Source organism: Maylandia zebra, linkage group LG11, assembly GCF_041146795.1.
Source record: "Maylandia zebra isolate NMK-2024a linkage group LG11, Mzebra_GT3a, whole genome shotgun sequence".
Classification (NCBI taxonomy): Eukaryota; Metazoa; Chordata; class Actinopteri; order Cichliformes; family Cichlidae; genus Maylandia; species Maylandia zebra.
The window spans coordinates 7,602,838-7,616,700 of NC_135177.1; the positions used below are offsets into that span (position 1 = coordinate 7,602,838).

At 39.3% G+C, this 13,863-nt stretch overlaps 1 protein-coding gene across 4 annotated transcripts in view; it reads right to left on the reverse strand.

Moving 5' to 3' along the window:
* vps13b (vacuolar protein sorting 13 homolog B) overlaps positions 1-13,863 on the reverse strand; it is a 299,476-nt gene that overhangs the window by 233,132 nt on the left and 52,481 nt on the right. For all 4 annotated transcript variants that reach the window (XR_013100758.1, XM_004560029.5, XM_004560030.5 and 1 more), the window contains exons 14-16: positions 12,833-13,002; positions 11,642-11,836; positions 8,352-8,473 (exon numbers count right to left, since the gene is read on the reverse strand). Coding sequence is in view for 3 of the 4 variants with exons in the window: in XM_004560029.5 (XP_004560086.3) it covers positions 8,352-8,473; positions 11,642-11,836; positions 12,833-13,002 (487 nt within the window). In the remaining variant the exon portion in view is untranslated. The remainder of the gene's footprint in view (positions 1-8,351; positions 8,474-11,641; positions 11,837-12,832; positions 13,003-13,863) is intronic.

A 13,863-nucleotide genomic window follows, 5' to 3' on the forward strand; every position in this document is an offset into this window, starting at 1 on the left:
CTTGCAAAGCCTCCAAACGAAGATTATAAATCATGTAAGCACTTCACACTGAACAAAAACACCTAAGTGACCAACTGGGGAGGAGGGGGAAACTTTTTATCATTTTGCCACCCGGAGGTCAATTGGGTTAAATGGCTAGCATCTAAAGAGACTGAAAAAACACTACTACAGAAAAGTGATCCAGTCAAACGTGAATAAATAAACCTCTTGAAAAATGATAGACAAGAAACTCATTTAAAGGTACCGTTAACTCTCATAATTCTTTCCAGCAATTCATTTTATTGACCGTACATGGTCTATGTCATTGTTCTTATGAGAAATGTAGCTGCAGCTGCAGCTAAGCCTCATGTAGAAAGAAAACCTAAATTATATTTTTAGCAAAACGAGGTCCAACTTACAACTTGGTGATATAATTTGAAAAATTTTATGTCCCTTAAAATTTATGTATGATTATGACTTGAATTTTGATTTAAACTGGGCTCTGGATTCCTCAGTTGTGCAGATATATAGTTAGTGTAAGGAAATATTTTAAATTAAATAATCTCTCCATCATATAGTGAGGTTACACATTATGCGTGACGAGGAATTTCTTTTAAAGTTCTGGTGTTGCATTGCCTTCACCTTCCTTTGCACCATATTCAAGGTAATTTCAAGTCTGTCTTATGTTGATTTGTAACAATCAGCATTCTGTAACATAGCCAGCGTCTTTAACAGCTATGCAGAGGGTCAGCGAATGAGTTAGCGGTAGACGTGGACTGTACGTGTAGCCACGGCTCAAAGTTTTGCAGTTCCTTTGGGTCAAAGGTGTTCAGTGTGTGCATTTCTCAGTCACTGGTCCTGAACAGTCGAAACTCTTCACAGAACCCAACACTCTCTTTCGTCTCTCACACATAGACACAGACGCAGCCCTCCCGTTCCTCCCATCTGGAGCACCCCTGACCCAAATCACACACGTATGCACACAACCTCACATGGACACACATGAATACATGCACTGAGATCCATTCTCAGGAGAGGGCTTCATTACACAGGGATTACTAAAAGAAATGTTTTAATCAAGTTGTGCAGACAGCTGCAGACCGCAAGGCGAGAAAATGGCAATGACGTGGTTCATCAGGCGTTAAAGGAAAACATATCAAGAGGCCTGTGTATGTGTTTGCATAATGGGGTGTGTGTGTGTGTGTGTGTGTGTGTGTGTGTGTGTGTGTGTGTGTGTGTGTGTGTGTGTGTGTGTGTGTGTGTGTGTGTGTGTGTGTGTGTATAGCTTCCTGCCTCTTTCCAGCTGTGGTAGACATGCGGTTTTTGTCAAGGACACAGATAGATAGAGATAAGAGAATCTCAACCTACAGACTGCAAACCTAATAGCATATTTATGCTATACAGATTCTGCTTTGGACTGTCCTTTTATTGTAACATCTGCAGCAGTCAATAAAGCACTGCTTTTCCTCTCACAATCCTTTTGTAACCCAAGTGAATGGACCACCTCCTCTCCTCCATTGTCTTTGACCTTCATGCGCATGACAAGAAGGAATACCAGTTTTTATTATGCATTTTTTTTAACTCCACGCTTCTTAGCTAAATAAAGCTTAGACTTTATTATGGCGACACCATTCATTACTCCAAGCCTTATTACTACTTGTAGTTTTCTTCTCGTGCAGTAAAAAGTGAACGAGCTTCTTTCTAGGAAGCAGTGGATCAGTATTATGGGCTGGTGAGGAGGAAAGGACAGTGGAATGCACACCACAGTAGATGATAATCCACTCAGAGCTGATAATCCATGTATCCTTCCCCATTTCCCACTGTTTTCCCTCCCTCAAGCTTCAGTTCCTCAGATGACTAATTCAGGAATTAATAGAATCTCTCAGTCAACTGAAAACATCTACAGCTGCTCCTGAATCCACCATCTTAGACCTCATCTATATATACAAATAAAGTTTGTGGTTAAGTTTAAATTCAACAGACATTCTTGGACTGCAAATTATTGTTTCTTGAAAGCATAACATGTCCTTTAGCGCTGGTTCTAAACCCATGTTGATTTAAGCCACCAAATGACACTTGCAATCACAGGGGTAAGTATATAGTGAATATGATTATACTACGACGGACCAGTTTGACTGTCAAGACCGGCACAGAAGTCTCCATAAGAATAGGGATATCAATGACTACGAGCACAAGTCTTGCATTTGCCAATACCATACCCTTAATACAACGTTCTTCAATACATCCACTGATCTCCGTCAGCTAGAAAACCAAATAAAAGCATCTGAAAGCAGATGCAGAGGAGAAAAAATCCTTACCACAAAGTTGGCCAAAGAAGTTTATAGACTGTGCCACAAGAAATATGATGTTTGACCCTGCAGCTCACAATCCTTTACAGTCAGATGCTTCAGAGTTAAAAGTGGAACAATATTACATCATATGTCATTCCAGGCTTTTAATGCACACCTGTTAATACATAAAGACTACTTTGTTGCAGTTTATGCCCACGTCCATTCGACTTCAACATGTGAAAATGTTCGGAAAACATTTCCATGTTTCTGCAAGAACAGGGAGCATGTGTTGCCTTGTTGAGCCAAATGAATTCCCCACTGCTCCCGTGGCCTCCGAACTACAACTCAAAGCTGAGCATGACCACAGGAACCACATGCTGATTTGAGGTCATTCAATTATCCTACACCATACAGTGACAGCTCACTATAACATTAACCCTGCCCACACAAAAACCTTGATGAGCAAGGTCTTAACTGAGGCCCTTTTAGTGATTCCTTGATTAGGAAATCAACGCTTCTCAAAGGTTAGTGGAACAACACAATGGTTGATGCAGTAGCTGCATGTATGACATCATACAAAAATCATTATAATTTGTAATTAAAATGTATACTCAGAGCACGCAAATGTGTTTTTCCCCAACCAGCAGCAACTCCCAAATCAGTCTTCTTTAGCCAAAATGATTAACCAGTTCAACTTCTTAATGATATTGTCTGCCAAAATGGCTGTTGGACAAATATAACAGCCACAGTCAATGTTCTCAGCAGTAAATGCTGTTCATGTATATTTGCTAAATTTGAGTTGGATCTCTACTCAAGGACACAGAAAGCATTTGTCCTCCTGTTCTTGGCTGTGCTTGGAGACACAGACCAGGAGCAGCTTGCTATGACTAACTATGAACAGGAGTAATGAGGCATTACAATCACACCAGAAGCCTCATGCCTCAGATGCCTCAAGCAGCCTTCATAAATCACAACATGAGCTAATCTAGAGTCTAGACTACTGGTCCAGACATAGTAGTATGTACTTCTCAACTTCACATAAAAACCCTACTGGTAGTGTTAAAAGCTGAACTAACTATTGACAGTGTAATAGACTTGGACCAATAATTAGATATCAAGGGAAAACCAACATTCTTTTCTATTCTGAACCGTTTGCAAAGTAACTCAGCTTTCTGTGGCTATATAACATGCACCTGTAATGTCACATACTTTAGGAAATTATCCCCTAAGAAATAGCTGAACGAGTAACAGGGGCTGCTAAAAATGCCACATAAAAGCTGGCATGGGCTTGAATTATGGCCTGCAATGCGACGAACCACACTAAGCTGCTGCTGGTTTGTTGCTTGGTTGGTTGGTGGGCCCCGGCCTTGGCCTGTCTCCATATGTTGCTGCAGTCAGGTGGCCCTGCATAAGCAATATTATATGGTGTGAGCTCAAGTGTGTGTGTGTATGTGTGCTCATGTGTCTGAGTTAGGTTAGGTTTTGGAGAGATCGATGCAGGTGGCACTTCTAACATTCCCTTCCTCCTCCCACTCTTTTTCTATCTTGAATAACAGCTTTAACAGCCAAACCAATTGAGACATGCTGCAGAGTCCTTGTGAAGTTGGGGGCCAATATATTGGCTTTCACTGAACAACCCAACGCCTCTCGGCTGCTCCTTAATTTACCAGGACTAAAAGTGCATTTTAGAGGGTTTTTGGCTTTTGGAAATCTAATGATTTTAATTTGATTAGTTCATGCTAGTGTATATTCATGAGCATGAACTTTAGATAGAAAGCACTTAGAAACAGTGTAGAAAAAAGTGCTTGTGCGAATGGGTGTGATTGAGTGAAAGTACAAGTTGTGTAAAGCACTTTGAGTGCTCAGATTGAGTAGAAAAGCGCTATATACCAGTCTATTTACCATTTACCATATTAAGAAGAGAGACGTGTTCCACAGTTCTTTGCATGAGTTTGATAGATTGCAAAGTTTAACAAAAAAGTTTAGAAAAAACTAATGTGACTTGACCTTTGGATGCTCTTCTTCTCAGCTATGTTCAGCTGTGCTGAAAACACAACACCTAACCCTTATTACAGTTTGCATTTTCTAATTAGCTCTTATTTCTTAATTTTGAGTTAGTTTACCTTTTATTGATATTAGTTGTAGTGTCTATAATTATAATTATTTGTCAAGGGCAAAGTATTACAAAGTATTAGTATTAACTATGACGATGCAGCAGAGATTTTAATTTCTTAAAGTGGACCGGAAGAAACAGCTGATTTAATCATATGAAGTGGACCAATGTATATGGTAGGAGATCAACCTTAATGAGTGACACATGCTATATATGCAAAAGCTTTCTATTTGTATTCTCTTCAGGTGGGTAAAGTTTGTGGTGCCATCTTTAAAGACATTATCTCAGTGTTTCAGCCAGCACCTACTGTAAGAATTTAGCTCTACACCTCAGCCTGAAATCAAGTGACAGTGATCAAGTAGACCTAAGCTTAATGTTTACCAATAAGACAGCATTCACAAGTAGTTATATATTACTCATTAATGGTGTCTAAACACACTTTGTCAATGTTAGGAAAACCAACAGACCAGTTTTTTTGTGCAGTTTTCAACCTATTCAGTTCAATCCAACATTTCTACACTAACACAACAAAAATTCCTCCATAGCATTAAGCCAAGTGTACAAGGCTAAAACAACACAAGTGAGTGCCCATCCTAAGTAATGCTGACAAGAAAGGTTGTACCAACCACCTGGATACTTCTTGGACGTTTCAACCAACAAAACAAGAAGACATTTGGCTGCCTTCATGTTAGGTGATTTCAGCATGGAAAACTACAAGGTCAGAGTCTGCTGCAGAGCAATTATACTTTCCTAAAATTTCATTGTATTTAAAAACTGCAGAGACAAAGTCCCAGAGGTCTTGCATACATATAACCCCATGCCCAACGAAATCCAAGGCAGACGGGGAGAACATGTCAAGGCAGTGTAATTTCCCCAGTAAAAGCCCCTTGTTACCAACTGTGAGAAGTGGGAGCCTTTGTGGTGAGACTGAAGGAAATCTGAGCTATGCACTCATCGGCCAGCTCATCAGCAGACGTGCGTGGTCTTCATAGACACTCAGTGTCCCTCAAATCTCCCATGATTACCTGGCAGTCATACATACTTAAGCAAGAGCTGGCTGCCTACTGGCACCTGAGGGTGTGTATGTGTGTGTGTCTCCTACTCACAGACAATGCTCCACGCTTTCTGTTATTTTAAACTTCAGAAGCATGTATAGCTCTGCTCAGTGTCTGGTCAGAGACGAGAACATCTTGGAAAGGGATATTGTTAAAGTTGCATCAGCTACGACAAGCCCTCCCAAAACAAATACCAGCGAAGTTAATTTAAACACTACCACCTGGTGGAGTGCATCTTCTGGGTGCCATACTGACCCAGTGTATCACTCTTGGGCTCAGCTTTTTCTGTTGTAAAGGGAAACCTCAAGCTTTTCAGGTTTCCATGAATGCATACAATCTATAACACAACTTTGCCGTTACAAGTTGTATGAGTTTTAATTTGAGATGGGGCAAGAGTTTAAACACTCTGAGGCCAGAGGTCAAATGAAATTAAGACCAACTCTCAGTCAGTGACCATTTCTATCTTTTCATTCTGACCCATAAACGAGTATTTAACATTATGAAAGCGACAGAAAAAAAAGAAAGAAATGGAAACATTAATTCATTTTTTGACTATTCAAACATTCCAACTGTGAGCAGTTAAACAACCACTCGCATATATCTCTTCTAACTACTGTCTGCACTCTGTCAAACCTGTTCTTCATCATTCTTCTAGGAGCAAACTATCACTGTGTTTATTAGTTTCTGACTTGCAACACACAGGTCAAGAGGCAGGCTTTCTTGCCTCTTGCTTAGACGAACAGGGTCAAATAGAAGTCACATTACCTCTGAAATGACAAAACTAACAACACTAAGCAGCAAATCCAGCCCATCTAAAATACAGTGAGTGACAGTAAAATAGACAACTGTTAAAAAAAAAGAGAGAAAAAAAAAAGTGAAAGTTGTTTGGTAGCAGATATACTGAAGTGCCTGGAAACGAGGTTAGTAAAAGTCAAAACCATCTGCAGCTCCGACAGGTTTAGATCTCAACTAATTGGGGTAAATCGGCTTCTAAGCTTGTGTTCTTGCACAGATTTCCTACTATAAACAATTAATTTGCGTAGACAAGTGTTGCATGAACAGTATATCTTGGTGGGGACTTTAACCTGACTCTACTCTAACCCATGCGAGCTTGTGTGGGTTAAGGCTTGGTTTTAGAATTGTGGTTAGAATCAGGTCATGACTTTGTTTCTTTAGATCATAGCATGATGTACTGCCTTTCGCCTGCTTCACTTTGCCAGACAGGTTCTATTTAAGTGATTCCTTGATTCATCGAATCTAGCAGTAATTAGGCTTCAGTGTGGGAAGTGAAACTGAATCATAATCAGAATATTTTATTAATATCTAAGGAAAGGGCCAGGTGATATTGGATAGGACTCTTAATTTTAATTAAGAAAATCATCAGTTAAAAACTGCATTTTGTATTTACTAAAGTTATCTTAATCTAGAATTAAAATTTGATAATCTGAAACGCATGACCAATATGCAACAAAATTAGAAATGAAATACAAAGCACTATGTATCTTCAAATTCACGATGTCACTGGAAGCCCAAACCGGGAAATATTTATAGTGACTGACAATTGTGTGAGGCAAAAAAAACCCTGATTTTTAATGCACTGCCACAGCATATATGATGACATGTACCACAGTTCAGGTCAACTGCACCAAAGGTTTGCCCTCAGAACACTGTTAGTAATCCTGGGGGATCAATTCACGGTGTCCAACATGATTGATGAAAAAGTGACAGGGATGCTCCTGGCTGCATTTATGACCTGGAAAAGCCTACTGTTCTGGTGCTCATCTTCATCTTTATTTCAGCTATACAATTGTAAATTTTCAGTGTACAGAAAAAAAAAATCTGTTTGGTTTCTGGATTACAGCCAGAGATTCAACTCTCATCAGCTCAACTTGAAGCTTGGGTTAGTTTGACACAAGTTGATAATTGTCCTTTTTGCAAGTTTGAACTTCATGAAAATTAAATATGTATGAGGAAGTAGCAGGACTTCCAGGAAGTCATCTAACATCAGCAGGAGTGCTACAGGTCAAGTACTACTGCATAAGGATACCTTTCAGCCATTTAGGAGATAGTAACTACCTTTAAACAAGGCAATGATTTTGTTTTTTATCAGCAGAGCTGAGGAGCTTTATGACTGAACCTCATGACTAATAGCATTAATAGAGTTGTAGTTAAAAAACTGTTTATTTACCTTAAACACAGAAAAACTAAGAACTGTAAATTATTCCCCCAATTCTGTCTACAGTCTCCAAATAGAGTGTTTAATGCTGTACCAACAGTTCCTCTTCCTTTCCATCTTTACTACTCTCACCGCTCAAATCCAAATGTGTCCAACTGTTCCATCCTCAAACTCTAAACATTGTCTCCTTTTCCTTCATCCCTTTTCTTTAACTTCTGAAGTCTCTTCCTCCCGCTAAGAGACATCTCCAATGAGTCATCTGTCTGGTAAACAACCAAAAAAAAAGAAAAAGAAAAAAAAGGGGAGCAACTTTTTCATGTCCCTAGACAACACTGTCTTTCTTCTTCTTGTGTTTCAAAGTAAGGAAACTGTTGCAGTTATTCCACACTGACGGTCGTTCTGTTTTCCCACATGACTGCTGAAAAACTGCCTCATCCATCACTTTAAATACCCTCATATCCACAGCCCACAAGAGATTGCACATCTTTATATATATAGCCATATATGTGTGTGTGTGTAAACATTTCCTATATGTTTTGCCTCCATGATCACACAATACAGAAATGATGCTATCATTATTATGTTAATTTTTTTGTGCCTCACACAATTGTTACAGGCACTGGCCGGTGAAACAATAACATTTCTATTTTCATCATAACTTGAAATATGCCCTGCATGTACACTGGGCTTTTAGCAATTTGCAGACTTAATCAGTTATATAACTGCTAAAAACTCACCACAATGCAGGCAACTGAATCAGTTTTCCATAGAGTGCAGTACTAAACGAAGGGATGATGGGGATGAGAGGTAAAAAAGATCCTTTATCCTGGCATGTCAACCCTGCCTGGAACCCAAACACCTGCAAAGACATAAAGGCAAAGAAATGAAGGGAGAAGACAGAGGGGAACTAACACGCTGAAAAAACACTGAGGAATTCACAAATACATTGGGAGAAAAAAAGAAGATGATCATGTGATAGGATCACACCAGCACACACCAGACCCATAACATGCAGACCAAACCCACAGTCAACCTTGGCCTTCATTTTGACCTTAAATATTTGTGACATTATTTCATCGACAAGTCTCCATAGACAGACCTATAAAAATGTGTCAAGGTACTCAAAAGCACATGTGTGGTAGTCCTTGTTACAGTAGGCTTCTCCACAAAATTTGCACTGATTAAATCTATATTCAGTCAGCCAAATAGCCCACATTTTTCCAGCATGGAGAAAGTTTTGGTTTGTCTTTTGTCCCCTAATTATAAAATTTAAATAAGATGCTGCATGATTTCATAATTATTAAATTATGGAAAAAGTACTTCTAAAGTAGGTGGCAGAGGGTGTCTCTAGGAGGAGGTTATGACAGTTTTACCAGCACCAGATATACTATCTTGGCTGGAATTTCTTTTTTTTAAATGTCCAGTTTGGTGGACTTATGGCCCCCAATACAATCCAGACACTCTTTAATGAGAACACATTTAATATACAGTATTTAGCATATTTAACACCCCAACTTTCATTTCCTTTGACCCTTACTACACAATTTTGAGACAATCTTGGACATTGCAGCACTATCCCGCTGAACATAATCTGTCCATATGGAACTGTATACCAGCCACAGTACTCCTCTCACAACAACAGCTGGTTTTACAAAATAAAAATTATAAAAAGGTTTACTCTCTTGAATTTGCATTAAACCCAATTTAACTTTTTAGCCTGTACTTGACCTGTCACAGTTAATGGGGATAGGGTTAATAATGAGTCTTTATCACTTTTTATCTGGCTACAGTAACAAATATATGAATGTACAAAGTAATGTTTTATAAAAAAGATAAAAAATGATAAAGACAGCAACAGTACTTAGAAAAATAAACCACTGTCTAACTCTGCTGTTTGTCATAGCAGGCGTGGGTCTCACAATCTCATTCTCATTATCTAAGCTCCTGGAAGCCACATATAATATACTCCCAGCCCAGTGTTTACATACTGTTGATAGCACATGGTGGTAAAGTCCTGTTTAATATTGGAGGTAAGAGATGATGGCTGGGCCTAGCTGTCCAGCATCCAGCTGCTGTAATGGTGTACTAGATCATTTTTCTGTGTAGATCAACAAGCCAGCAGACAACATGCTGGAAAACAATAATTTATTTATAATAGGACAAATGGCCTATGGCTCTAATATATCAATTACTAGATAAAGATGTAGACATAAAAAAGTCACATTTAAATTCAATTGCCCACACAAAACACTCAGCTTTCTATTGGAAACTAGATTTCTGATCGCTATTCAGCAGTTTCAGTCCCGATTCAAATAAACCAAACTTTAACATGACCATTAACTTCTGTGGTCTCTTGTTAAGCAACCAGACTGACTTAAAGCTTTTGCCTGCAATCATGTAAAAGTAGGACAATGGCTAACACTACCCTCAACACAGATACCTAAGCTCTGACAGCCAGCGTCAATAAAACACAGATTTAGATAAGCCTTAGTTTATACCCTTTTCAAATCACTTCCTGAATTGGGTGAATTGTAGCTAGAATGACCTCCACCCTGTCATGATCCCAGTGCAAAAACCCAGATGGAGACTGAGAACCTTAATGGTTACAGACAACGATTGGCTGATTGGTCACAATGATCCTTGGCCACTGACCAGATGACTGTTAACCCTGCAGTGACCCTGTGATAAGGACTACCAGCATGACGTACAGTAAACATCCTGCCTTAAAAACACACTGAAGCAATACCAGGCCAGAATGAAAAGATGACAAATTACACCCAATCTATTATCCAAACTCCCTAAAAAGTTGATTGGATTCTTTAGCAAAATCCTTTCTTTATTTTCTTTTGGAAATGTGTACTCAATGACAGACTAAGGACTTCAGGTAAACTAAAAATCAGAGGTTACAACCTGAAAACAAACCTAAAACAAAGTGTTTAAATTTATTTTACTTTAGCCATAGATTACTGGACATGGATAACTCTAGTATACAGGTTAAGAAGTCACACTTAGGTAGAAAACTACTATTTTCTGGAATGTTATATGCAGTTGTTTATTGCTCATCTTATGATGCTAGGCAACATGATAAAAGCTTGGCTGACAAATAATCTTGTCCCGTGGTTTAAAACGATTAAGAAAATGAAGCTTTTGTCTTTTGGTCCCAACTTCAAATTATAGTACTACCAACTTTAAATTTCAGTGACAGTGAATGTTATATTTTCATCTTCAAACTAGCAGCTAAAATTGTAAAACCTTTATAGTAACAGGGGAATGTCACAGCTGCTTAATACAAGTCTCTTGCACCCTATTAGTTGGCAGATGAAGCAGACCAGAAATGTACTGGTGCTCATCAGGAAACTGAGTGCTGAGATTTTTATGACCAGGTGAAAAGGGTCATCAAGGTCATTAAAGAGGTTGGCCCGATCATTTCAAAGGGAAGATAAGATCACAACTGTGACTGACCAATTAGCATGCTATTGTGCACAAAAATCATACTCTAATAAATAGTAGATGCATCGTTTTGTTCAAACTGAAACATAATAAACAGAAAGACAAATGTATAATAAAATAAAATGAAAATACCAACAGAATCAAACCAAATGAGTCCTGGCACAGTACTGGTTTCCATATTTAAAATCATGAGACAAACAAGAGAACAAGTGTGCAATTTAAAACTGTTTTATTCAACTATAGTTTTGGGGGGGGTTTTGATAGCAACTGACATTTGCTTAGTTTTCATATATTGTTAATGAGCCTGATTGCCTTTAACTTAGCATCAACTGTGTCCTTAATGGCAACAAGAATGATCTTAATCTGAATCAAATTCAATTTCCCTTATATAGCACCAAATCACAACAATCAGATGACCTCCTGTGTTGAAACACTTGGTGACAGTAGGAAAGAAAAACACCCTTTTAACAGGAAGAAAATTCCAGAACCAGGCTCAGGGAGGGGCACCCATGTGCCACTACTGGTTTGGGAGTGAGGAGAAAGAATACTATAGAGTGCAGAATATTCTCATACTTGCCTTGAGGTAGAGGTGTGCATAGCAGTGATGTAGCAGGTTGTCAGAAGGCTGGCTGAGACTGCTGACAGTGGTTACCAGCTCTGGGGCATACATTGGCACAGAGTGTTCAAAATTCACCTTTTCCACTTGGAACTGTACTGAAGGTAGTGGGCGCACTGGCTGAAATTCTGCCACAGAGACCAGACATGGTGCCACCTGGACAGTTGAAAATATAGAAAGGTTTAACAATTATTGTCAGTGACAACAAACATGACACATATTGAACATACTGTTGTCCAAGTCAAAACCAACCAAACAACACCAACACCCGAGCAAAAATACTTCTACTTTGCATTAATTTCAATACTACAGTTTTCTTTTCAGAACAGTAACATCAGCTTTACACTTAACAACTCCTGTTCATCTCCTTCCACCTTTTCTTAATTTCAAACTTGGATTCTCAGTAAGGAGACTTGTCATTAGCCTAGAATGATGCAGCGGCTGTCCCTGTGTGTTTTGTCTTAAAGTGGTGCAGCTGCAGGTGGACTGGCCCAGTCCTCTACCAGCTCAGAAGCGATCAGAGTTCACAGAGCTTTTCCTTAGTTTGGAGAAAACGACAGTCAAAAGCCACCTGCCCTTATTCTTAGATTTTGTCCCCAAGCTAGCCATGCCATGATCAAAGCAATGTCTACTTATGGCTCTGTACCCAGCTATAGTATGCTGAGCAGGCTAGGTTAGTCAATCCTACGTACCTATATTTACCACATTCTGCATGTGCATTTATGTGACCAGGTTTTTGATATCGAGCTAAACAGATGCTCTCACATTATCTTATGGAAGCTATCTCCCTGGTATACAGCACCATACCCTTTGCTTCCCTGTGTGAAAGCACATTCTACCAGGGGAATGGCAACATCACTGGCCCTTTTCATCATTTCAGGGTGTGCATCTATGTCCAACACTATATGTGTTTGACCAAGTGAACTGACTGAAAGGGAAGTGTTGTGTCTATAACTTCTGTTCTCTCAAGGAGAGGAACGAGGTATGACAGCAGGTTGCCCTGTCATGCAGCTGGACAAGGTGAACTGAGGGCTATCGAACTAAGGAATGACTGTGAGGATTGTACATGATCAGGTGGGGCTGTGCATATGCCATCGTAGGTCTTCTGACTTGATCTGGTGTGGTGTGAATTGAATTCACTGTTAGCACTACCTTGTGTCCCATGATGACAGGCATTAGTGTATGTAGGAGGTTGAACTCTGCCATTGAAACAGTGACTGAGACTTGGAACAGAGTGAGACAAGTGAGTCGAGTTGGGATGAATTCCTCCAAATGTGAGATCTCTTCTGGAGTAGCTGGACCACTGTTCTCTTCAGTCATTTCTGGAGAAATAATGCCACAATAACAAGAAACATGTTAGCTTAAAAAAAAAACTTAATATAATGTAGAGATAACATTCTAAATATTAATACTAAAACAGCTGTTTTTCTAACCATAAGAATGCAACCTGTAGTGCATTACATGAAATAATAGTAAGGGAGTGGGATAAGCCAAAGATATTTGGATTCGAGACCAAAACCGTTTTACAGTGGAAAGGGTTAGCTGTAAAGCACACCAATTTCTTTGAGTGGGTGCCGTTCCTCTCCAGCCACTGTGCTCCTCTCATAGCATTAAAACAACGAAAAGGTCTTTTCCAACAAAAACCACCAACTCAAATACTAAATAAAAGAGACGTGGACTATAAAAGTGCTGGCATCTACATGTGCTATTCATTACAATGGCTGTTTCCCAGTAGCATTCTTTTTGAACTATTTCATAAAACCACTCATTCTGTCAATAACCAAAGAAATACCCAAAGAGCCAAGAAAAAAAGCGAAATAAGTCAACGTGAACCAGAGGCTACTAAGATCCATACTCACAGTAAGGACTGACCAGCACAGTGATCCACTACACCAGGGTCAAAGGCAGACCAAACCTGAACCCTATGGCCTTGGGTCTGGTCCCACGTATGGGTCAGTGTCAGCTCTGTGGAGGTTCTGTTGGGCTACATTTCCAACTACAAGGTGGGCTCGGAATTTGATCTCAAAGCTGCTTTGATCTTTGTCCTAAAGCTACAACATTCAGCTTGATCTAGTACTGCTATGTCCAATCAATTCATATGCCAGGGCTCAAGTCAATACCCACAGTGAAAATTTAATTTACAACACAGATGGAACTCCCATGATACACAGAAACATGACTAT